Source organism: Cuculus canorus, chromosome 24 (genome assembly GCF_017976375.1).
Source record: "Cuculus canorus isolate bCucCan1 chromosome 24, bCucCan1.pri, whole genome shotgun sequence".
NCBI classification, from domain to species: domain Eukaryota; kingdom Metazoa; phylum Chordata; class Aves; order Cuculiformes; family Cuculidae; genus Cuculus; species Cuculus canorus.
This window is the reverse complement of record NC_071424.1, coordinates 6,001,679-6,025,945: the sequence shown is the minus strand read 5'-3', so window position 1 is coordinate 6,025,945 and position 24,267 is coordinate 6,001,679. Positions and strand designations below refer to the sequence as shown.

At 62.9% G+C, this 24,267-nt stretch overlaps 4 protein-coding genes across 4 annotated transcripts; 3 read left to right on the top strand and 1 right to left on the bottom strand.

Annotated features, from left to right (window-relative positions):
- Window positions 1–79: 79 nt before the first annotated feature.
- LOC128854426 (uncharacterized) lies at window positions 80–3,505 on the top strand. The gene is made up of 6 exons (XM_054087752.1): window positions 80–469; window positions 702–783; window positions 1,343–1,410; window positions 1,892–1,944; window positions 2,413–2,525; window positions 3,130–3,505. Exons 1-6 carry the CDS (start codon window positions 217–219, stop codon window positions 3,182–3,184), a joined length of 624 nt encoding a protein of 207 aa, XP_053943727.1. The 5' UTR covers window positions 80–216; the 3' UTR covers window positions 3,185–3,505.
- A 2,511-nt stretch (window positions 3,506–6,016) lies between these two features.
- Window positions 6,017–9,421, top strand: LOC128854423 (uncharacterized). The gene is made up of 6 exons (XM_054087711.1): window positions 6,017–6,363; window positions 6,596–6,677; window positions 7,237–7,304; window positions 7,786–7,838; window positions 8,306–8,418; window positions 9,021–9,421. Exons 1-6 carry the CDS (start codon window positions 6,111–6,113, stop codon window positions 9,073–9,075), a joined length of 624 nt encoding a protein of 207 aa, XP_053943686.1. The 5' UTR covers window positions 6,017–6,110; the 3' UTR covers window positions 9,076–9,421.
- A 4,052-nt stretch (window positions 9,422–13,473) lies between these two features.
- LOC128854406 (uncharacterized) lies at window positions 13,474–18,893 on the top strand. Its single transcript, XM_054087564.1, has 2 exons — window positions 13,474–14,027; window positions 18,188–18,893. Exons 1-2 carry the CDS (start codon window positions 13,667–13,669, stop codon window positions 18,736–18,738), a joined length of 912 nt encoding a protein of 303 aa, XP_053943539.1. The 5' UTR covers window positions 13,474–13,666; the 3' UTR covers window positions 18,739–18,893.
- Window positions 18,894–19,565: 672 nt separating this feature from the next.
- Window positions 19,566–22,333, bottom strand: SHISA4 (shisa family member 4). The gene is made up of 5 exons (XM_054087701.1): window positions 22,126–22,333; window positions 21,021–21,192; window positions 20,599–20,732; window positions 20,074–20,256; window positions 19,566–19,984 (listed from the first exon to the last, which is right to left on the bottom strand). Exons 1-5 carry the CDS (start codon window positions 22,190–22,192, stop codon window positions 19,938–19,940), a joined length of 603 nt encoding a protein of 200 aa, XP_053943676.1. The 5' UTR covers window positions 22,193–22,333; the 3' UTR covers window positions 19,566–19,937.
- Between the last annotated feature and the right edge of the window lie 1,934 nt (window positions 22,334–24,267).

The window sequence follows — 24,267 nt, the reverse complement described above, 5'->3', positions numbered from 1 at the left end:
TGGACTAACTCCCCACCAAGTGGTGATGCGAGGCCAGGCAGTATGGGCCGAAGCTGCTCTGTGGGGTGCAGAGCAGCGGGAAGCGTCCGGCGGGGTTGTGGAGCAAAGCCCTGGGGTGGCCAAGTCCCCCTTGGGAGGGGCTGGGGCTGTGCTGCCAGCCGGGCTCGCTCTGCTGGCCCAAAGCCGGGGGCAGCGGGGGCTCTCGGGAAGCCAGGGATGAGGGAAGGAGAACGGGGAGCCTTGGAAGCTCCCAGGCTGCCGCTCTCTGGCTGCTGCCGGGACGGCCCAGGCTCTGGCAAGAGCATCCACTCTGGCTGCTCGTGCCGCCTCGGCTCCCACAGCCCGGAGCTGGGGGACAAACAGAATGTGCCTTTTTCCTTCCCCAGAAACATTCACTTGGCAATGGAGATCACGCTCCCAAAAACTGTTGATCAACCGGAGCAGGAAAACGCCCCCGAGGGCCAGGAAGGTAAGCTCAGCCCCGCTGCTGGCTGTGAAGTCCTCAGGGGTGACCCTGGGGAGCTGTGCTGAGCCTGAGCTCTGGCCGCGTGGCCCAAGGGGCAGCAGAAGGGCAGGCTGCCCCGCTCCAGGCCCCGCGGCGGGAGAGTGTCCCTCGGGGCTCGCCTCCCCGCTTCCAGGGAGCTTCCTGGAGAAGAGACCTCAGGAGATGGGACTCACTTTGCTCTGGTTCCCTTGCCCAGGGCCAGCCTGCAGCATCGGGGACCAAGTGGCCCGTGCCCTCACCTCCCTCATGAGCCGCCTGAGGAACAGCATCTTTGCCGTGTACGTACGATCCATTCCCGCTGTGCGTGGGTGACAACAGGGATGATTGAGGGCTAATGGAAGCCCAGGGGAGAGCAGGAGGTGTTCTCCCGCCAGCAGACGGGGGCTCCCGCTCAGGCGCTGAAGCGCGGGCACGGCTCGTGCTGGGGCCGTTCCCCGGGAGAGCCAAGAGCAAAGCCCCTCAGCAGACACACTCCCACATGTGAGATCTCTGTGACATCAAGGGAGAACAGACCTGCTTTCCAGCCAAAGAGAGAGCAAGGGCTACACCAGAGAGGCTGTGGCAAAGAAGCCTTCATTTGCTCCACCTCTTCCCTTCCCTTCCCTTCCCCGATAGATTTCCCTTCCTTTCCTTTTGGAAGGTGCTCCTGAAGCCCCTCCTTTGGGGAAGAGCTGCTGGCAGTGTTGAATGGTGTGGAGAGGAATCCTGTTCCTCCTGGATGCTGCTCTGCCACCTCACTGCCAGCAGCAGTTTTTCAGGCCCAGGAGGGAAATGCACCTGGAAAGGCTTTACCCGAGACTTGGGCCCTTGACAGCCACCGGACTCCCTCTTTTCCAGGAAAGAGACAGTGCTGCAGCGAGAGCAGCTCTCGAAAATCCTGCTTGTGGCACTCCTGTTATTTCTCGGTGAGTTTTCCTGACAAACCTGGGAAGGCGACAGCCCAGCTGTGCTGCATGCCAGCTTCCAGCTTTCCTTTGGGGCCAGGACGTGGCCCAAGTGCTTCCTGAGCACGCCCATGCCCGGCACTGGCTTTTGGCCTCCCAGTCAGACCAGCAGCGTCCTGGCCGAGGTGCTACTCCAGCCATGGGAGCAAGTGGCTCGCTCCGTCGGCGGGAGACGAGCGCAGCTATTCCCAAGCCTGAACTGGGGATTGCCGGAGGGGAGAGCCGTGCAGGGGGAGCGATGGAGAGGTGCCTCTCCCAGCCCATGGAGCCTGGTCTGGGTGCTCCCTGAAGCACTGAGGGGGAACGGGGCAGGGCTGCGGGGCACCGAGCACGCCTGGAGATCCCAGCCTGGTCCCCTCCACCCCTGGAACGGCCAGGAGACTGCACCTGCCGGGATCGCTGGCCACCCCGCTCCGATCAATGCCTTTTGGTTCTATTGCAGCTATTCTTTTTGGCTGGACCTGGTGCACGTCAGGAACGCGGAGACAGACAGAGGTGGGTGACTGTGGTGGGGCCGGCACGTCCTGCGAGGGAGCGCTGCTGCAGCAGCCCCGGGAAAGGCGTTGCTTGGGGATGATGGGGGGGTGGCCGCAGCACCCCAGCCTTTGCCCCCGTGCCTGGCTGAGCAGCAGGGTCTTGCAGCTCTGTGGACAGGGCTTATCCCGACTTTGGCAACCCACACTGAGCTCCAGCGGGACCGGAAAAGCTCTGGTATGGACACAAGCAGACCAGTCTACCTGCCCTCCTCTTTTCTGCAGCGTTCCCCAAAGGAGCCTGTGCTCCAGGCACTGCTCTCCAAAGTGGGGGAGCCGGAATGCTCCGTGGGCTCCAAGAGCAAGGCTGGGCCGGAACGGCGCTCTCAGCCTCTCTCGCAGTCCTGCCCTCAGCTGGCACAAGCAGTGTGCGAGCACCAAGTCCCCACTCTGGGACCTCTTGCAGTCCCCTGCTCTCCTGTCCTTACAGGTGCCACCACCGACACAGCAATTAATTATGAGATCTCTGGCTACCAGCAGAATTGGATGTCCAGGGTTTTCCAGATCTTCCGTGCTGCCCACCGTGGTGATCCTGATGTGCAGGTATCCTACCAGAAAATCCTCTCAGAAGTTTCCCTCTGTTTCCTTCAGAGCTGGGAACAGACCTTAGGGGCTCTCCCCTCGGGGCAGCAGTGCTGCTCAAGCGGCGAGTCTGGATCAGGTTCCTGAAAGCAAAGTTCGAACCCAGGACTGAGCTTGCTAGAAATCTCTGCTTCCTCTCCAGAGGGGAATGGAACCGAACTGATGCATCTTGTCTGCATCCTCTGCCCCACCTTGCCCACATCCTCCGCCCCAGCTGGGTGACAGACTTTCTCCCCACGGTCTTTGCTCCCACACTCCTCCCTAACAGCGCCTTTTCAGGGGTGGGAGGCAGGTGATGGGGGTCCCTGCAGAGCCCCTGGGCAGAGACTGCGGCTCTGCTGGCCCCTGTCTGGGATGGGTTCGCATTCTCCTCGGCAATACTGAGCAGCCCCTGGGTCATGCAGGGAAGGCCTCTGGCTTCTCTCCATTTCTTCACGGCACCTCATTTTCCAGCTGAAATCGACCCCCCCCCAGGCACACGGGTGCCCAGAGCTCAGGCTTGGTGAGCGGTTGCGTTGGCCCCAACGCTCTCTCACACTGCATTGCTCTCCTGTTCTGCTTGCAGGGTGATGATTCTCCACGATTCCACGGGCATGTCCAAGGCCATCAGGGCCAGGTGATCATCACCTTGAGAGGAAATGGACAGACGCACCTCTCCATGCACCTTGGCTCTAAAGATGCTTCTGTGCCTGTGACCATTGATGCCTCCTGTGGAGACTGTGGAAGTTGCTGGAGGAAGTGTCGGGCAAGTCTCTGGCCCTGGTGAAAAGACCACAAAGCCCATGCAGTTCCAATTCCCACACCATGGGCAAGGACACTTCCTCCTGGATCGGCTGGCCCTACCCAACCTGGAACACCCCCATGGATGGGCATTGCATGGGATTGGAACTGGAAAATCTTGGAGTACCGTGTACACAAAGCTTTTTGTGATTCTGCTTGCTTCCTTTCCGTCCCATTAAAACAGGTTTAACGTTGCTTCCAACCTGCAAGCCTCCCTTTCTCTCCTTTCCCTTTTCCTGGGGTGGGGGTGTTTGGGACTAAAAGCTGCCCAGGTTTTGCCGCTGACTTGGCCAGGGAGGGGATAAACCGGGACACAGGAGCATTCCCTCAGAGCTCCTGAGAGATGGGGCTGAGAGCAGGCATCCCAGGGTGCCGAGGGTGTTCTCCGGCACAGTCAGCTGGGTTCCTGGTCCATCCCAAGGAAGCCAAAGGGACAGGATAGGGAGGACATGGTGGGGACGAAGCTATGGCGCTTCCTCCCCCAGAAAACTTCCCTTGGAAATGGATCTCACACTCGGAAAATCTCCAAACACCATCAGAGCAGGAAAACCCCACTGAGGGCAACAAAAGGAAGCTCAGCCCTGCTGCTGGCTGTAAAGTCCTCAGGAGGGTCCAAGTTCATAGAGTCCAGGACAAACACAGGGTCAACAATCGGCTGGGATCCTGCTTGCGGTTCCCTGGCAATAAGCGTTGACTTGCTGGAGCTTTATCCCAAATCCAAAGGTTTACGAAGCTCCGCACAAGCCTAGCAAGCTGCCTGCTGGACCTGCCAGAACTTTGCCTGCTCCCAGGAAGGCCACAAGCAAATGGAGTTGCTGCACATCTGTTCCCTCTCCTTGCAGGGACCTGCAGGGAGGGAGTCAATATGGAAATCAGGGGCTGACTTTCCAGTCTTCCTCTGTCGTAATAACTTGGGGGGAATGGCCAGGGTCAGAGGAAAAAAAAATCATAGAATCGTTAGGTTGGAAAAGACCTCGGAGTTCATCAACTCCAAGCGTACCTGTCCACTTCGAACCCAGATCCCTGAGCATTTCATCCAGCCATCTATTCAACCCCTCCAGGGATGGGGACTCCACCACCTCCCTGGACAGTGTCTGTCAGTGCCTGAGAAACATTTCGGTGAAGACATTTTTCCTGATGTCCAATCTGAACCTGCCCTGGTGCAGCCCGAGGCCATTGCCTCTCTCCTGTCGCCTGTCACTTGGGAGAAGGGACCAATGCCCACCTCTGCACAACCTAATTTCAAGCAGTTGTAGACAGCAACGAGGCCTCCCCTCAGCCTCCTCTTCTCCAGGCTTATCAGCCTCGGGTCCCTCGGATGCTCCATGGAAGACTTAACTGATCTTGGAAACCTGTCCCGTGGTTTCGGAGCTGACGATGTCGGCTGGGGACTGACGCCACCTCCAGGGATGGGGCAGCCACAATGTCTCTGAGCAACCAGGGCCAGGGCCTCCCCACCCGTACAGGAATGCGTTTCTTCCTAAGCTCTAAATCTCCCCTCTTTCAGCTTAACCTTGTTCCCCCTCGCCTGTCCCTGCACCCCTCGATCAAGAGCCCCTCCCCAGCCTTCCTGGAGCCCCTGGCAGCACTGGAAGCTGCTCTAAGGTCTCCCCGCAGCCCTCTCTGCTCCAGGCTGGACAGGCCCAACTCTCAGCCTGTCCTGATCCCAGGGAGAAGGAGGCCACCAAGATGATCTGAGGGCTGGAGCCCCTCCCGTAGGAGGAGGAGCTGGGAGAACTGGGTGGGTCCAGCCTGGAGAAGAGAAGGCTCTGCAAAGGCCCAACAGCTTTCTGGCCCCAACAGGGGCTCCAGGAAAGCAGGGGCTCCTGGAACTGCGGGGACAGGACCAGGGGGGATGGTTTTCGGGAGACTGAGGTGAGGCCGGAGGTAGAAAGGTTTTCCATTTTGCTGTGAGGGCGGGGAGGCCCTGGCCCAGGCTGTGCCAAGCAGTCGTGGCTGCCCCAGGCCTGGAGGTGTTGAAGGCCAGGTTGGATGGGGCTTGGAGCAACCTGATCCAGAGGCATTGCATGGGTAGGAAGCAGGGAGCTCCTGCCTGGGGTGTGGGCTTGGTTTGGGAGCAGGGCTGTGGGCGAAGCCGGTCTGTGTGGTGTGGAGCATCGCGGAAGCGTCCGGCGGGGTTGTGGAGCAAAGCCCTGGGGTGGCCAAGTCCCCCTTGGGAGGGGCTGGGGCTGTGCTGCCAGCCGGGCTCGCTCTGCTGGCCCAAAGCCGGGGGCAGCGGGGGCTCTCGGGAAGCCAGGGATGAGGGAAGGAGAACGGCCCAACACACTCTTGGAAGGCTGTTCTGCCCCAGTGCCCTGCACCCCACTGGGTGGATCCCAGTGCAGGGCACTGGGAGAATCGGAGCCGGTGGGGAACAGGGCTTTCAGGAAAGGGGATGCTGGATTCTACAATTTATGTGCTGTTATTGGACTAACTCCCCACCAAGTGGTGATGCGAGGCCAGGCAGTATGGAAAGGCTCCTCGGAGCAGGTCCCAGGGGCAATGCCCTTATTCCCTGCGGAGCAGGAACCGCAATGGGTAGGAAGCAGGGAGCTCCTGCCTGGGGTGTGGGCTTGGTTTGGGAGCAGGGCTGTGGCCGAAGCCGCTCTGTGGGGTGCAGAGCAGCGGGAAGCAGTCCGGCGGGGTTGTGGAGCAAAGCCCTGGGGTGGCCAAGTCCCCCTTGGGAGGGGCTGGGGCTGTGCTGCCAGCCGGGCTCGCTCTGCTGGCCCAAAGCCGGGGGCAGCGGGGGCTCTCGGGAAGCCAGGGATGAGGGAAGGAGAACGGGGAGCCTTGGAAGCTCCCAGGCTGCCGCTCTCTGGCTGCTGCCGGGACGGCCCAGGCTCTGGCAAGAGCATCCACTCTGGCTGCTCGTGCCGCCTCGGCTCCCACAGCCCGGAGCTGGGGGACAAACAGAATGTGCCTTTTTCCTCCCCCAGAAACATTCACTTGGCAATGGAGATCACGCTCCCAAAAACTGTTGATCAACCGGAGCAGGAAAACGCCCCCGAGGGCCAGGAAGGTAAGCTCAGCCCCGCTGCTGGCTGTGAAGTCCTCAGGGGTGACCCTGGGGAGCTGTGCTGAGCCTGAGCTCTGGCCACGTGGCCCAAGGGGCAGCAGAAGGGCAGGCTGCCCCGCTCCAGGCCCCGCGGCGGGAGAGTGTCCCTCGGGGCTCGCCTCCCCGCTTCCAGGGAGCTTCCTGGAGAAGAGACCTCAGGAGATGGGACTCACTTTGCTCTGGTTCCCTTGCCCAGGGCCAGCCTGCAGCATCGGGGACCAAGTGGCCCGTGCCCTCACCTCCCTCATGAGCCGCCTGAGGAACAGCATCTTTGCCGTGTACGTACGATCCATTCCCGCTGTGCGTGGGGGACAACAGGGATGTCTGAGGGCTAATGGAAGCCCAGGGGAGAGCAGGAGGTGTTCTCCCGCCAGCAGACGGGGGCTCCCGCTCAGGCGCTGAAGCGCGGGCACGGCTCGTGCTGGGGCCGTTCCCCGGTAGAGCCAAGAGCAAAGCCCCTCAGCAGACACACTCCCACATGTGAGATCTCTGTGACATCAAGGGAGAACAGACCTGCTTTCCAGCCAAAGAGAGAGCAAGGGCTACACCAGAGAGGCTGTGGCAAAGAAGCCTTCATTTGCTCCACCTCTTCCCTTCCCTTCCCTTCCCCGATAGATTTCCCTTCCTTTCCTTTTGGAAGGTGCTCCTGAAGCCCCTCCTTTGGGGAAGAGCTGCTGGCAGTGTTGAATGGTGTGGAGAGGAATCCTGTTCCTCCTGGATGCTGCTCTGCCACCTCACTGCCAGCAGCAGTTTTTCAGGCCCAGGAGGGAAATGCACCTGGAAAGGCTTTACCCGAGACTTGGGCCCTTGACAGCCACCGGACTCCCTCTTTTCCAGGAAAGAGACAGTGCTGCAGCGAGAGCAGCTCTCGAAAATCCTGCTTGTGGCACTCCTGTTATTTCTCGGTGAGTTTTCCTGACAAACCTGGGAAGGCGACAGCCCAGCTGTGCTGCATGCCAGCTTCCAGCTTTCCTTTGGGGCCAGGACGTGGCCCAAGTGCTTCCTGAGCACGCCCATGCCCGGCACTGGCTTTTGGCCTCCCAGTCAGACCAGCAGCGTCCTGGCCGAGGTGCTACTCCAGCCATGGGAGCAAGTGGCTCGCTCCGTCGGCGGGAGACGAGCGCAGCTATTCCCAAGCCTGAACTGGGCATTGCCGGAGGGGAGAGCCGTGCAGGGGGAGCGATGGAGAGGTGCCTCTCCCAGCCCATGGAGCCTGGTCTGGGTGCTCCCTGAAGCACTGAGGGGGAACGGGGCAGGGCTGCGGGGCACCGAGCACGCCTGGAGACCCCAGCCTGGTCCCCTCCACCCCTGGAACGGCCAGGAGACTGCACCTGCCGGGATCGCTGGCCACCCCGCTCCGATCGATGCCTTTTGGTTCTATTGCAGCTATTCTTTTTGGCTGGACCTGGTGCACGTCAGGAACGCGGAGACAGACAGAGGTGGGTGACTGTGGTGGGGCCGGCACGTCCTGCGAGGGAGCGCTGCTGCAGCAGCCCCGGGAAAGCGTTCCTTGGGGATGATGGGGGGGTGGCCGCAGCACCCCAGCCTTTGCCCCCGTGCCTGGCTGAGCAGCAGGGTCTTGCAGCTCTGTGGACAGGGCTTATCCCGACTTTGGCAACCCACACTGAGCTCCAGCGGGACCGGAAAAGCTCTGGTATGGACACAAGCAGACCAGTCTACCTGCCCTCCTCTTTTCTGCAGCGTTCCCCAAAGGAGCCTGTGCTCCAGGCACTGCTCTCCAAAGTGGGGGAGCTGGAATGCTCCGTGGGCTCCAAGAGCAAGGCTGGGCCGGAACGGCGCTCTCAGCCTCTCTCGCAGTCCTGCCCTCAGCTGGCACAAGCAGTGTGCGAGCACCAAGTCCCCACTCTGGGACCTCTTGCAGTCCCCTGCTCTCCTGTCCTTACAGGTGCCACCACCGACACAGCAATTAATTATGAGATCTCTGGCTACAAGCAGAATTGGATGTCCAGGGTTTTCCAGATCTTCCGTGCTGCCCACCGTGGTGATCCTGATGTGCAGGTATCCTACCAGAAAATCCTCTCAGAAGTTTCCCTCTGTTTCCTTCAGAGCTGGGAACAGACCTTAGGGGCTCTCCCCTCGGGGCAGCAGTGCTGCTCAAGCGGCGAGTCTGGATCAGGTTCCTGAAAGCAAAGTTCGAACCCAGGACTGAGCTTGCTAGAAATCTCTGCTTCCTCTCCAGAGGGGAATGGAACCGAACTGATGCATCTTGTCTGCATCCTCTGCCCCACCTTGCCCACATCCTCCGCTCCAGCTGGGTGACAGACTTTCTCCCCACGGTCTTTGCTCCCACACTCCTCCCTAACAGCGCCTTTTCAGGGGTGGGAGGCAGGTGATGGGGGTCCCTGCAGAGCCCCTGGGCAGAGATGCGGCTCTGCTGGCCCCTGTCTGGGATGGGTTCGCATTCTCCTCGGCAATACTGAGCAGCCCCTGGGTCATGCAGGGAAGGCCTCTGGCTTCTCTCCATTTCTTCACGGCACCTCATTTTCCAGCTGAAATCGACCCCCCCCAGGCACACGGGTGCCCAGAGCTCAGGCTTGGTGAGCGGTTGCGTTGGCCCCAACGCTCTCTCACACTGCATTGCTCTCCTGTTCTGCTTGCAGGGTGATGATTCTCCAGGATTCCACGGGCATGTCCAAGGCCATCAGGGCCAGGTGATCATCACCTTGAGAGGAAATGGACAGACGCACCTCTCCATGCACCTTGGCTCTAAAGATGCTTCTGTGCCTGTGACCATTGATGCCTCCTGTGGAGACTGTGGAAGTTGCTGGAGGAAGTGTCGGGCAAGTCTCTGGCCCTGGTGAAAAGACCACAAAGCCCATGCAGTTCCAATTCCCACACCATGGGCAAGGACACTTCCTCCTGGATCGGCTGGCCCTACCCAACCTGGAACACCCCCATGGATGGGCATTGCATGGGATTGGAACTGGAACATCTTGGAGTACCGTGTACACAAAGCTTTTTGGGATTCTGCTTGCTTCCTTTCTGTCCCATTAAAACAGGTTTAACGTTGCTTCCAACCTGCAAGCCTCCCTTTCTCTCCTTTCCCTTTTCCTGGGGTGGGGGTGTTTGGGACTAAAAGCTGCCCAGGTTTTGCCGCTGACATGACCGGGACGGTGGGGATAAACCGGGACACAGGAGCATTCCCTCAGAGCTCCTGAGAGATGGGGCTGAGAGCAGGCATCCCAGGGTGCCGAGAGTGTTCTCCGGCACAGTCAGCAGCGTTCCTGGTCCATCCCAAGGAAGCCAGAGGGACAGGATAGGGAGGACATGGTGGGGACGAAGCTATGGCGCTTCCTCCCCCAGAAAACTTCCCTTGGAAATGGATCTCACACTCGGAAATTCTCCAAACACCATCAGAGCAGGAAAACCCCACTGAGGGCAACAAAAGGAAGCTCAGCCCTGCTGCTGGCTGTAAAGTCCTCAGGAGGGTCCAAGTTCGTAGAGTCCAGGACAAACACAGGGTCAACAATCGGCTGGGATCCTGCTTGCGGTTCCCTGGCAATAAGCGTTGACTTGCTGGAGCTTTATCCCAAATCCAAAGGTTTACGAAGCTCCGCACAAGCCTAGCAAGCTGCCTGCTGGACCTGCCAGAACTTTGCCTGCTCCCAGGAAGGCCACAAGCAAATGGAGTTGCTGCACATCTGTTCCCTCTCCTTGCAGGGACCTGCAGGGAGGGAGTCAATATGGAAATCAGGGGCTGACTTTCCAGTCTTCCTCTGTCGTAATAACTTGGGGGGAATGCCCAGGGTCAGAGGAAAAACAATCATAGAATCGTTAGGTTGGAAAAGACCTCGGAGTTCATCAACTCCAAGCGTACCTGTCCACTTCGAACCCAGATCCCTGAGCATTTCATCCAGCCATCTATTCAACCCCTCCAGGGATGGGGACTCCACCACCTCCCTGGACAGTGTCTGTCAGTGCCTGAGAAACATTTTGGTGAAGACATTTTTCCTGATGTCCAATCTGAACCTGCCCTGGTGCAGCCCGAGGCCATTGCCTCTCTCCTGTCGCCTGTCACTTGGGAGAAGGGACCAATGCCCACCTCTGCACAACCTAATTTCAAGCAGTTGTAGACAGCAACGAGGCCTCCCCTCAGCCTCCTCTTCTCCAGGCTTATCAGCCTCGGGTCCCTCGGATGCTCCATGGAAGACTTAACTGATCTTGGAAACCTGTCCCGTGGTTTCGGAGCTGACGATGTCGGCTGGGGACTGACGCCACCTCCAGGGATGGGGCAGCCACAATGTCTCTGAGCAACCAGGGCCAGGCCCTCCCCACCCGTACAGGAATGCGTTTCTTCCTAAGCTCTAAATCTCCCCTCTTTCAGCTTAACCTTGTTCCCCCTCGCCTGTCCCTGCACCCCTCGATCAAGAGCCCCTCCCCAGCCTTCCTGGAGCCCCTGGCGGCACTGGAAGCTGCTCTAAGGTCTCCCCGCAGCCCTCTCTGCTCCAGGCTGGACAGGCCCAACTCTCAGCCTGTCCTGATCCCAGGGAGAAGGAGGCCACCAAGATGATCTGAGGGCTGGAGCCCCTCCCGTAGGAGGAGGAGCTGGGAGAACTGGGTGGGTCCAGCCTGGAGAAGAGAAGGCTCTGCAAAGGCCCAACAGCTTTCTGGCCCCAACAGGGGCTCCAGGAAAGCAGGGGCTCCTGGAACTGCGGGGACAGGACCAGGGGGGATGGTTTTCGGGAGACTGAGGTGAGGCCGGAGGTAGAAAGGTTTTCCATTTTGCTGTGAGGGCGGGGAGGCCCTGGCCCAGGCTGTGCCAAGCAGTCGTGGCTGCCCCAGGCCTGGAGGTGTTGAAGGCCAGGTTGGATGGGGCTTGGAGCAACCTGATCCAGAGGCATTGCATGGGTAGGAAGCAGGGAGCTCCTGCCTGGGGTGTGGGCTTGGTTTGGGAGCAGGGCTGTGGCCGAAGCCGGTCTGTGTGGTGTGGAGCATCGCGGAAGCGTCCGGCGGGGTTGTGGAGCAAAGCCCTGGGGTGGCCAAGTCCCCCTTGGGAGGGGCTGGGGCTGTGCTGCCAGCCGGGCTCGCTCTGCTGGCCCAAAGCCGGGGGCAGCGGGGGCTCTCGGGAAGCCAGGGATGAGGGAAGGAGAACGGCCCAACACACTCTTGGAAGGCTGTTCTGCCCCAGTGCCCTGCACCCCACTGGGTGGATCCCAGTGCAGGGGACTGGGAGAATCGGAGCCGGTGGGGAACAGGGCTTTCAGGAAAGGGGATGCTGGATTCTACAATTTATGTGCTGTCATTGGACTAACTCCCCACCAAGTGGTGATGCGAGGCCAGGCAGTATGGAAAGGCTCCTCGGAGCAGGTCCCAGGGGCAATGCCCTTATTCCCTGCGGAGCAGGAACCGCAATGGGTAGGAAGCAGGGAGCTCCTGCCTGGGGTGTGGGCTTGGTTTGGGAGCAGGGCTGTGGCCGAAGCCGCTCTGTGGGGTGCAGAGCAGCGGGAAGCGTCCGGCGGGGTTGTGGAGCAAAGCCCTGGGGTGGCCAAGTCCCCCTTGGGAGGGGCTGGGGCTGTGCTGCCAGCCGGGCTCGCTCTGCTGGCCCAAAGCCGGGGGCAGCGGGGGCTCTCGGGAAGCCAGGGATGAGGGAAGGAGAACGGGGAGCCTTGGAAGCTCCCAGGCTGCCGCTCTCTGGCTGCTGCCGGGACGGCCCAGGCTCTGGCAAGAGCATCCACTCTGGCTGCTCGTGCCGCCTCGGCTCCCACAGCCCGGAGCTGGGGGACAAACAGAATGTGCCTTTTTCCTCCCCTCTGGTTCCCTTGCCCAGGGCCAGCCTGCGGCATCGGGGACCAAGTGGCCCGTGCCCTCACCTCCCTCATGAGCCGCCTGAGGAACAGCTTCTTTGCCGTGTACATACGATCCATTCCCGCTGTGGGTGGGTGACAACAGGGATGTCTGAGGGCTAATGGAAGCCCAGGGGAGAGCAGGAGGTGTTCTCCCGCCAGCAGACGGGGGCTCCCGCTCAGGCGCTGAAGCGCGGGCACGGCTCGTGCTGGGGCCGTTCCCCGGGAGAGCCAAGAGCAAAGCCCCTCAGCAGACACACTCCCACATGTGAGATCTCTGTGACATCAAGGGAGAACAGACCTGCTTTCCAGCCAAAGAGAGAGCAAGGGCTACACCAGAGAGGCTGTGGCAAAGAAGCCTTCATTTGCTCCACCTCTTCCCTTCCCTTCCCCGATAGATTTCCCTTCCTTTCCTTTTGGAAGGTGTTCCTGAAGCCCTTCCTTTGGGGAAGAGGTTTTGCCGCTGACATGACCAGGACGGTGGGGATAAACCGGGACACAGGAGCATTCCCTCAGAGCTCCTGAGAGATGGGGTTGAGAGCAGGCATCCCAGGGTGCCGAGGGTGTTCTCCGGCGCAGTCAGCAGGGTTCCTGGTCTATCCCAAAGAAGCCAGAGGGACAGGATAGGGAGGACATGGTGGGGATGAAGCCATGGAGTGGGACCACCCCATTCCCACATCCAGTCCTAGTGGGGACCCAGGACTGGGCTCCTCCGATCTGGGCAGTGGCAGGAGCGCTTCGCTCGGATCGGAATCGCTCAGATCGGAATCGCTCAGCTCCGCCTGGCTCTGCTCGGCATCCCTTGGAATTACTCAGAGACCATCAGCTGCACTCGGACCCATTTGCTCTACTCAGAAGCACTCGGTTCCACTCGGCCCAGTTCGGCTCCACTTGATTCTGGCTGGAATCACTCAGCTTAACTCGGAACCTCTCGGCACCACTTGGCTCCATTAGGCACCACTTGGCACCATTCGGCCCCGCTTTGCTCTGCTTGGAACCACTCGAAGGACTCGAAAGCACTGGGTCCTTCTCAGCCCTGTTCGGCTGTAATGAACATCCGCTCGGCTGCGCTCGGATGCACTCGCTCCGCTCGGCTCCAATCAGCTTTGCTCATAAACACTCGGCTCCAATCAGCTGCGCTCGGAAGCGCCCGGAAGCACTCGGCTCCAATCAGCTGCTCTCGGTTCCGCTCGGCTCCAATCAGCTGCGCTCGGAAGCACTCGGCTCCAATCAGCTGCGCTCGGAAGCGCTCGGTTCCGCTCGGCTCCAATCAACTGCGCTCGGAAGCGCTCGGAAGCTCTCGGTTCCAATCAGCTGCGCTCGGAAGCACTCGGCTCCGCTCGGCCTCGCTCGGCGCCGCCGGGTCCCCTTGCCCCGCTCGGTGTCGGTGCCCCGGCGCCGCTGCCGGCCTGCCCGGGGCGCGGGGGCGATGGGCGGCGCGGCGGCGCCATGAGGCGGCGGGGATGGCGGCGGGCGGCGCGGCGGCGCGGCGGGGGCTGCTGAAGAGGAAGCCGAACTTCACGCTGCAGGAGATCGAGATCCTGATGAGCGAGGTGCTCAAGTACGAGCAGCTGCTCTTCGGCGCCGCCGCCAGCACCGTCAACGCCTACGAGAAACAGAAGATCTGGTGGCGAATCACCAACAAGATCAACGCCGCCGGCCGCAACCAGCGCGACATCGGCGAGGTGAAGAACCGGTGGCGGGGGCTGCGGCGCCGCGCGGGGGACAAGATCAGCCGGCACCGGGAGCAGCGGCAGCAACCGCCCGGCCGGGGCAGGGCCGGCAGCGGGAGCGGGAACGGGCAGGACCGGGCGGGCCCGCACGGTGAGAGGGGGACACGGGGGAGGGGGCGCGGGGGGACAGGAGAGAGGGACCCGAGGGGGACACGGGGGAGGGGGCACGGGGGGACAGGAGAGAGGGACCCGAGGGGGACACGGGGGAGGGGGCGCGGGGGGACAGGAGAGAGGGACCCGAGGGGGACACGGGGGAGGGGGCGCGGGGGGACAGGAGAGAGGGACCCGAGGGGGACACGGAGGGACAGGAGAGAGGGACCCGAGGGGGACTCGGGCATGGGGGATACGGGGATGGGGGACACGGGGGGACAGGAGAGAGGGACAGGAGGGGGATACGGGGATGGGGGACACGGGGGACAGGACGGGGACACGGGGGAGGGGGACACGGGGACAGGAGAGAGGGACAAGAGGGGGACACGGGGATGGGGGATACGGGGCACAGGAGGGGGGACACGGGGATGGGGACATGGGGAGAGGAACACGGGGGACAGGACGGGAACACGGGGATGGGGACACAGGGGAGGGGACACGGGGGAGGGGGACACGGGGGGGACAGGAGAGAGGGACAGGATGGGGATACGGGGGAGGGGGAGGGACACGGGGGAGGGAGACACGGGGGCACAGGAGAGAGGGACAGGAGGGGGACACGGGGATGGGGGATACGGGGGACAGGAGGGGGGACACGGGGATGGGGACATGGGGAGAGGAACACGGGGGACAGGATGGGGATATGGGGATGGGGACACAGGGGAGGGGGCACGGGGGGATAGGAGAGAGGGACAGGAGGGGTACATGGGATGGGGGACACGGGGATGGGGACTTGGGGAGAGGAACACGGGGATGGGGGCACGGGGGGCAGGAGAGGGACACGGGGGGATGGGGATACAGGGATGGGGACGTGGGGGAGAGGGACACGGGGATGTTGACATGGGGGAGAAGGACACGGAGGGACAGGAGGGGAACACAGGGATGGGGACATGGGAAGAGGGATACGGGGAAGGGGGATACGGGGGGACAGGAGGTGGGACACGGGGATGGGGGATACGGGGGACAGGAGGGGGACACGGGAATGGGGACATGGGGAGAGGGACACGGGGAGAGGAGAGAGGGACACGAGGGGACAGGAGGGGGACATGGGGATAGGGGACACAGGGGAGGGGGATACGGGGGAACAGGAGGGGGGACACGGGGATGGGGACATGGGGATGGGGGACATGGGGGAGAGGGACACGGAGGGACAGGAGGGGAACACAGGCATGGGGACATGGGAAGAGGGACACGGGGAGAGGGACACCAGGGACAGGAGAGAGGGACACAAGGGGATAGGAGGGGGACACAGGGATGGGTGACAGGGGAGGGGGATACAGGGGGGGCAGGAGGGGGACACGGGAATGGGGACACAGGGGAGGGGGATATGAGGGGACAGGAGAGGGACATGGGGAGAGGGACACAGGGGACATGGAGGGGGACATGGGGATGGAGGACACGGGGATGGGGACGTGGGGAGAGGTACACGGGGATGGGGACATGGGGGGGCACGGGGGGCAGGAGGGGGACACAGGGATGGGGGCATGGGGGAGACAGGGATATGGGGACATGGGGGAGAGGGACACAGGGATGGGGGACAAGGACATGGGGGGACAGGAGAGGGATGTGGGAGACGGACAGGGACAGGAGTATGGGGGACGGACATGGGGATGGGGGACAGGGATATGGGGACATGGGAGAGGGACACGGGGATGGGGGACAGGGACAGGAGGGGGACACGTGGATGGGGACGTGGGGGAGGGGGACACAGGGGGACAGGGATACAGGGACATGGGGGAGAGGGACACGGGGTTGGGGCATGGGGATAGGGACATGGGGGGACAGGGACACGGGGATGGGGGACAAGGACATGGGGGCACAGGAGGGGCGCATGGGGGCACAGGAGGGTGACACGAGGATGGGGACATGGGGGAGAGGGACACGAGGATGGGGGACGGGGACAGGAGGGGGACACGGGGGGACAGGGATACGGGGGGATGGGGGACAAGGACATGGAGGCACAGGGGGGGACAGGAGGGAGACACGGACACAGGGAGACAGGAGGGGGACATGGGGGATGTGGACAGGGACACCAGGGGACAGGGACATGGGGAGAGGGATGTGGGGGGACAGGGGGGAACATACGGGGACAGGGCAGGGACACAGCTATGGGGAACAGGGACGTGGGGGGACAGGGACACGGGGATGGGGACATGAGGGAGAGGGACATGGACAGGGATGTGGGAGACAGGGACACGGGGGCAGGAGGGGGACAGAGCAGGGACATGGGTATGGGGGACGGGGACACGAGGTGACAGGGCAGGGGCACAGATGGATTTGGGGGACAGGGACACAGGATGAAAGGGCTGTGACAGGAACATGGGGGGACAGGGACACAGAGGGACAGGGACATGGATGTAGGAGACAGGGACATGGGGAACAGGACAATGACACAGGGTGACAGGGTGACAGGGACATGGGCTGACGGACATGGACATGGCTATGGGGCACAGGGACACAGGCAGCAGGACAGGGACATGGTTATGGGGGGCAGGGACATGGGGTGACACAGACATGGGGTAACACAGACAGGGACACAGATATGGCAGACAGGGATATGGAGTGACGGACACGTGTGGCAGGACATGGATATGGGGGATGGGGACATGGGGTGACAGGGCAGGGACATAGGGTGACAGGGACATGGGGTGACAGGGACACGGATATGGGGGACAGGGAGATGGGGTGACAGGACAGGGACAGGGGGTGAAACAGGCATGGGTTGATGGGCAGGAACAAGGATATTGGGAGCAGGGATGGGGTGACGCAGACAGCAACGTGGGGTGACACAGACAGGGACATAGCTATGAGGGACAAAAATGTAAGGGATGGGGCAGGAACATGGGGTGACAGGGACACAGATATGGGGGACCAAGACATGGATATGAGGGACAGAGACACAGGGTGACAGGGCAGGGCTATGGCATGACATGGAGAGGGACGCAGACATAAGGGGACAGGGACGCAGAAATGGGGGACAGGGACACGAGGGGCAGGACATGGACACAGGGGACAGGACAGGTGCACGGGACAACAGGACTATGGACACGGGGAACAGGACAGGGACATGGGGGACTGGTACAATGACAAGGGGGACAGGGATGTGAGGCCAGTGGGATTAGTATATGGGGGGACCGGAACGTGAGAGACTGGGACAGGGACAGGGACCAGGACCAGGACACGTGCATGGAGGGGCTGGGGCAGGGACAGGGACAGGGAGGATCAGGGCAGAGACAGGGGGGTAGGGACATGGAGGGGCATAGACACAGCAGAGGAAGACAGGGACATGGAGGACCAGGGCAGGGACACGGCAGGACCAGCATGGGGACATAGGACACAAGGACAGCAACAAGGCACAGGGACCAGGATGGAAATACCTGAATCCAGCCAGGGACAGGAGGGGCTGGAACCAGGACGGGGCAAGGGACGGAGCACTGTGGCAGGGGACAAGGAGATGAGGGTTCCTGGGCCAGGACAGGGACGGGTACTGGGGCGGCAACAGGAGGGGACTGAAAACAAGACAGGGATTGGGGGGGACAGGGGCACGAAAGGGACAGGATCAGGCCAGGGACAGGGGTGATAGGGACAGGGGTACTGGGACCAGGACAAGGATAAGAGAAGGGTGGGAGCAGGACAGGGACATGGTGGGAATGAGACAGTGACATGGGCTGAACCAGGAGAGAGATGGGGACATGGATAGGGCCAGGACAGGAACATGGGCCCTGGACCAAGACGGGGCCACGGGTTACTGGTACCAGGGCAGGGACATGGGGGAACCAGGACAGGGACATGGGGGACTGGGGCCACGCAGGAACATGGAGGCACCGCATTCAGGACAGGGATATGGGAGTACTGGGACCAGGAGAGGGACGAGGGACACGGGATGAGGCTGGAACATGGTGAGGGACAAGAGGCAATGGGGATACCCACGTATGGCTGGGACCAAGACTAGTGTGGGGGAGAGGACACGAGAGTGCAGGGGTGGGGACAAAGGAGACGGGGACAGAGGAGGCAGAGGCAGCTGGGGTCAAGTGGCTCGGTCCATGGGACGCTGGGGACAAGGGGCTTCTGCCAGCTGCCCTACGCTTTCCATCCATCCTGCAGGTCTCAAGGATGAGGTAGTGAAGGAGGAGCCCGTGGAGGTGAAGACTGAGCCCTTCCACAGCCCGGGTGCCACCAGCGTCCCCAGCCGTGGCACGGAGTGCCGGCCACCCCACAGCAGCCTCCGACCGCCCACCGAGCTGTGCGAGGGCTGGAGCCGAAGCCCCCCATGCCCGGCACCCCCGGAACTCTCCCTCAGCGACCTGGGCGAGCAGCAGGAGCAGCTGGGCTCTGATTTTCCGAGCCTCCTCTTGGAGCAAGAGGCTGAGCATCTCAAGAACTGCAGCGTGGGAGAAGCAGGACCTGCTGGGACGGCGGGGCTGTCGGACGGCACCCGTGACTGTGCCCAACTCACGCCGGCTGAAAAGCACATCGTCCAGTCCAATGAGCGGCTGGTGCAGGAGATGCGAGCTTTCCGACGGGAATATGCCGAGAGCCGCCGGGAGACCACGTCCGTCCTGCGCGTCATCGCCCAGGCGCTGGGCGGCCTTAGCCGCAGCCTGGCCGAAATCCGTGACCTCTACCTCCGGGAGCAGGCGGTCCCCAAACCCTGAGCCCCCACGCAGCTGGCTGTGTGCGCCTGAGGACCGCCCTGGGGATGGGGGTTCCTCCCCACCCCCCCCAGCGCCCGCCTCGCTTCTTTGATTATTTTTATTATTATTTGTCTTTTTCCTCCATCCCACTTAAATAAAACGAGCTGCCTCCCTCACCCCCGGCTTCCCCCTCCCCGGGCTTTGCAGGGTTTTGGAGAGCAATGGGGTGCAGGGACCGGGGGTGGGATGCTGGGGCCAGCGATGGGATGCAGGGATCAGTGTTGGGATGCAGGGATCAGTGTTGGGATGCAGGGACCTGTGACCTCCTGGGAGATGGAGTAGCATTTCCCCCTTCAGGGGACTCTGCATGGCTTCTTCCCTGCTGGGAGTGGTGGACTCTGTAGTCCCAAATTTATCCAGTGGCTGGACGCCTCTTCCCAGCCACAGTGCGGGGCGGGAGATGAATCACCCCGGGAGCAGCCATCCAAAATAGCTGAGGTGATTCACTCTCTGCTGGCACCTGTTCCTCTGGCTGTGAAGGGAGATGGGGGCGAGCTCCAGGGATTCAGCACAGAGCGGGGGTGGATGAAGGAATTGGCTTTGCGCCCCAGCGCAGTGCTGAATTCCCTGCTTTCTGCCCCAAAATGCCACTGGTGATGGTTTTCACAGCCCAGTTTGGAGGGAGGAGGGGAGAGAGATGGCAGGACACAGGCTGGTTTAGTGGGAATTCATCCCAACCCAATTTTTTGATGGAGAAGCAGAAGGGGAGGAGGGGAAATGTCACAGCCCACCCTAATTACTTCTCCCCAGGGAGGGGTGTGGGGTTCTGCCTCCCTCCCCACAGAGCCACTGAGACAACATGGGGTGTGGGGTACAAGATGTGGTTTAATACCAACACGGGGCGTGGGGGTGGAAAGAGCCATGGATGAATCCAGACACGGGCGTGCAGGGGTGCAAGGATGTACAGGACCCCGCCCCGGGCATCGTCCCCCTCCAGGGGTGCCACAGGGCTGCTGGCACCCAGCGCTGGCGTGAAGGCACCCACAAAGGGCCCAGTGTGCAGGACAAGAGCAGCTCTGTGCTGCTGGCACGAAGTCATCGCCGGGACAGCTGGGAAGGGCCTGATCCTGCCCTGGCCGGAGCCCCCTCCTGTCCCCACGGTAGGGGGACGAGGGTCCCCAGCCCAGCCATGCTGGGGGTGCTGGGGCACCCGCGGGGGCTCAGGCTCCGGGGTAGCTGGGCTGTGCCGGGATGTAGGGCGGTGGCGCTGCAGGGGGAGCAAAATATGGGATCAGCACCCTGCAAGGTCACCGTGCCCCCCTGGGGAACAGAGGGTCCCCCTGAGCCACCACTCACCTGTAGGGTTGAAGACGGGGGGCCCCGAGGGGTACAGCGGGTACTGGGCAGCGGGGGCGGGCGGTGGGTACATGGCCATGGGGGTGAAGCCGGGCTGGGGGGGCACGGGGCCAGCTTTGGGGTCCATGGGGAAGGGGGCTGGCGGGGGGGCAGGGGGGTAGCTGGACAGAGGGATCTCTGGGCCTGCAGGAGAGAGAGGGGGATAGACTGCGGCACCCCAGCACGGGGACACTGCCACCCCCCAGCACCCAAATCGCCCCTCTCCAGACCCAAGTGCCCCCCTTGCACCCAGACCCCCCCCCCCTCCTCATCCTTCCAGATCCCCCTACCTCACACTCCAAATCCCCCACTCCAGACCCAAGTGACCCCCTCTCCTCATCCTTCCAGGACTCCCTCCTGAAACCCCAAATCCCCCCCCTTCAGACTCAAGTCCTCCCCCTGCACCCTGACCCCCCTTCTTCATCCTTCCAGGCCCCCCCTCCTGCACCCTCCATCCCTGCAGCCCCCCTCCTCCGGTCCCCCCACCTTGCAGGGGGGTGCGGAGGTGCTGCCGGCGCTGGTACAGGTAGCAGCAGGAGCACATGAAGCAGCAGACAACGGTGGTGACGATGGCGATGAAGAGCACCACCGCCGAGGCAATGCCAGCGATGGTCTTGGGGCTGTGGGGACAACGGGGAGCGAGGTGTGTCAGGGGGCACCTGGGGCACACGCAGCTCCCCAGGGTATTGCTGCCCCCTGCCCAGTTTACACCAGTGCCCAGCACCACGGGGCACCCACTGGGACTGGAGGGACAGAGGCACCAGACAAGCACTTAGCGCCAGTGCCACTGCCCGGCAACCAGTGCGCGGTATCCAGTGCCCAGCACCCCACATCCACTCCCCATGATTCGGCACCCAAACACAAGCCCCCCAGCACCCCCACCCGCAGCTCAGCACCGGCCCCGGCACCTGAAGGCAAGGCAGTGGCGCTGCTGGCGCTCGGTGAGAATGCGCAGCGGGTCACGGCAGCAGTACCGGTGGTAGCACGTGCCACAGCAGAAGGTGAAGAGCTCACAGTCAAAGCCGGGGTGCCAGGAGCCGTTCCTGTCCACGTACCACAGGCAGTCCTCGTCCCCTGACACTGGGGACAGCTGCCCGTCACCAGGGCCTCGGGGCACTGCCATCCCCAGCATCGGCCACATCCTCCAGTCTCCTAACGCTGTCTCAGCCCATGCCCCACTGGACCTGGCCCCACGGGCTCCATACCCTGCCCCATCCTGCCCCACAGAACCCATAACTCACTCCATCCTCCCTCACAGCCCCTCATGCCCCACTCCATCCTGCCCCACATCCCTCCATAGCCCATTTCATCCTGCCCCACGCCCCTCTGTATCCCATTCCATCCTGCTCCACGGACCCCCACACTCCAGGCTCCATCCTGCCTCCATCCTCCATATCCCACTCCATCCAAGTACCCCCCATGCTGCCCTACAACCTTGCAGACCCCCCCTCCGTCACAGCCTCCAGGCCTCCCAGGCCACCTCTCACCCGGGTGCTCCAGCAATGCCTCCCAGTTCTATTTCTGGCCCAGACTACTCGTGTCCCCAGAAATAGCCCCAGGATGAGGCCTGGGAGGTGGCTGGAGGCGCCAGGATAGTGACCTGCGAGCCCTTGGAGTTGAGCTGGTTCCCTTGCCCGTCTCTGGCTCCAAAGTGGCTTCTAGGAGGTCTCATATGGGGCTCACTCACCACCCAGCAGGACTGGAGCAGCTCAGAGCCAAGTGGGGAAACTGAGGCACGAGCTGCATGCATAGGAACCAGCCGAATGACTGGGCATCCCGGCTCAAGTAGCCACCGGCTCCGTGCACGCTGCTCCCGGGGGGCCAAGCGGCTTCTCGGGGACACTCCAAAAGCAGCAAGTGGTGTGCAGGTGGGGGTACACATGACAGTTCAGTGTCGGGGCTCAGAGGCGGGTGCAAAAGTGCCGCGTGTCACGGCCACAGCCGGTGGCACCGGGTCCCACCCCGAGGTTTCCCGCGGCCACAGCCGGTGACACCGTCCCCCGCGTCTCTTACCCAGCGCGGTGGCCACGGCCGCCAGCACGGTGCCAGCCAGGGTCCAGCGGCTCCCGCCGGGCCCCATCGCGGGGCTCAGCGCTGCCCGGGGGCGCCGGGAGCCCGGGGGGGGATCCGAGCCCGGGGGCGCTGCAGCCGCAGCCCCGGAGCAGCCGCAGTCGCAGTCCCGGAGCAGCCGCAGTCCCGGGGCCGGCGGAGCCTGGTGCTGCAGAGCCGCAGTCCGGTGCCGGCTGGATCCCGGTGCCGACGGAGCCGCAGCCCCGGTGCAGCCGCAGTCCCGGTGCAGCCCCAGTCCCGGTGCAGCCGCTCTCCCGGTGCAGCCGCAGTCCCGGTGCAGCCCCAGTCCCGGTGCAGCCGCTCTCCCGGTGCAGCCGCAGTCCCGGTGCAGCCCCAGTCCCGGTGCAGCCGCTCTCCCGGTGCAGCCGCTGTCCCGGTGCAGCCCCAATTCCGGTGCAGCCGCAGTCCCGGTGCAGCCCCAATCCCGGTGCAGCCGCAGTCCCGGTGTAGCCGCAGTCCCGGTGTAGCCCCGATGCAGCCGCAGCCCCGGTGCAGCCGCAGTCCCGGTGCAGCCGCTGTCCCGGTGCAGCCCCAATCCCGGTGCAGCCCCGGTGCAGCCCCAATCCCGGTGCGGCCGCTGTCCCGGTGTAGCCCCGGTGCAGCCCCAGTCCCGGTGCAGCCCCGGTGCAGCCGCAGTCCCGGTGCAGCCGCTGTCCCGGTGCAGCCCCAGTCCCGGTGCAGCCCCAGTCCCGGTGCAGCCGCAGTCCCGGTTACGGTGAAGCCCGGTGCTGGCAGAGCCGCAGCCCCGGTGCCGGCGGTTCCCGGGGCCCGTTAGAGCCGCAGCCCCGGCGGGTGCCGATGCCGGTGGGGCCGCGCAGCCCCGGTGCGGCTCTCCCGGTGCCCCCGCGGCTCCTCCCGCCGCAGCTCCGGTTCGCCACTGGCGGGCGGGGCTGTGGTGGGGCTGTGGCCGCCGGACAGGGTACCCCCCACACTGCTGCCCCGCAGCACCCGGTGTTCCCCGTTCTCCCCCCATCCCGATCTTCGTCCTTACACCCGTTATTCCCCTACCGCTGCTCCCCATCCCTTCCCTGCCCCCCCGCGCCTCACCATCTCCCCTCCCAGCACCCCTTGTCCTACCGCTGCACCCAATCCCTCCGCTGCACCCCTCGTTCCCCCTGCCCTGCACCCCATCCATTCACCCATCCTTGCACCCCTTCCCCTCCACCCCTTTCTCGCCCCTCATTCCTCACAGTCCCTGCTCTCCCTCCCCCTGCACCCCATCCTTTCCCTGCCTCCCTGCTCCCCATCATCTCCCTCCCCTGCACCCTTCATTCTCCCTCCTCCTGTACCCCATCTGTTCACTCATCCTTGTACCCCCCCCCCCCCGCCCCGGCACCCATTTTTTCCCCTTCTTCCCCTCCACATTCCATATTTTTTCTCATGCTTACTCCCATTATTCCCCTCCCCCTGCACACCATCCCTTCCCTGACCCCCCCGCTCCCCATCCTATCCCTTCCCAGCATCCCTTATCCCAGCCCTGCATACCCCTTCCCAGCCCCGAACCCCTTATTCCCTCTCCTCCTTTATCCCATCCATCCACTCACCCTTGCACCCCTCCTGCTGTACCTCTCCCCTTATTTCCCCTTCTCCCCCCTGCACTCCATCCTTTTGCTCATCCTTACACCCACTATTCCCCTCTCCCTGCACCCCATCCTTTCCCTGCTCCCCTGCTCCCCATCATCTCCCTCCCCTGCACCCCTTATTCCCCCTGCCCCACACCCCATCCATTCACTCACCCTTGCACCCCTCCCTGGACCCCGTTATTTCCCCTTCTCCTGCCCCTGCACCCCATCCCTTTTCCTTGCACCCGTTCCCCTGTAGCACATCACATCCCTTCACTCATCCTTGCACCCCTGCACCCCTTTCTTTCCCCATCCCTGCATCCCTACCCTGCCCCCCCACTTTTCACAGCCCCAGCACCCCTTCCCTTGCACCTCATCCCTGCCCCCCCGCTCCCCATCATTTCCCTCCGAGCACCCCTTCTCCTATCCCATCCTTCCCCTACACCCATTCTCCTTTCATGCACCCCTTATTCCCCCTGCACCCCATCTCTCCATCTGTCCTCGCCCCTCTTCTGCTGCACCC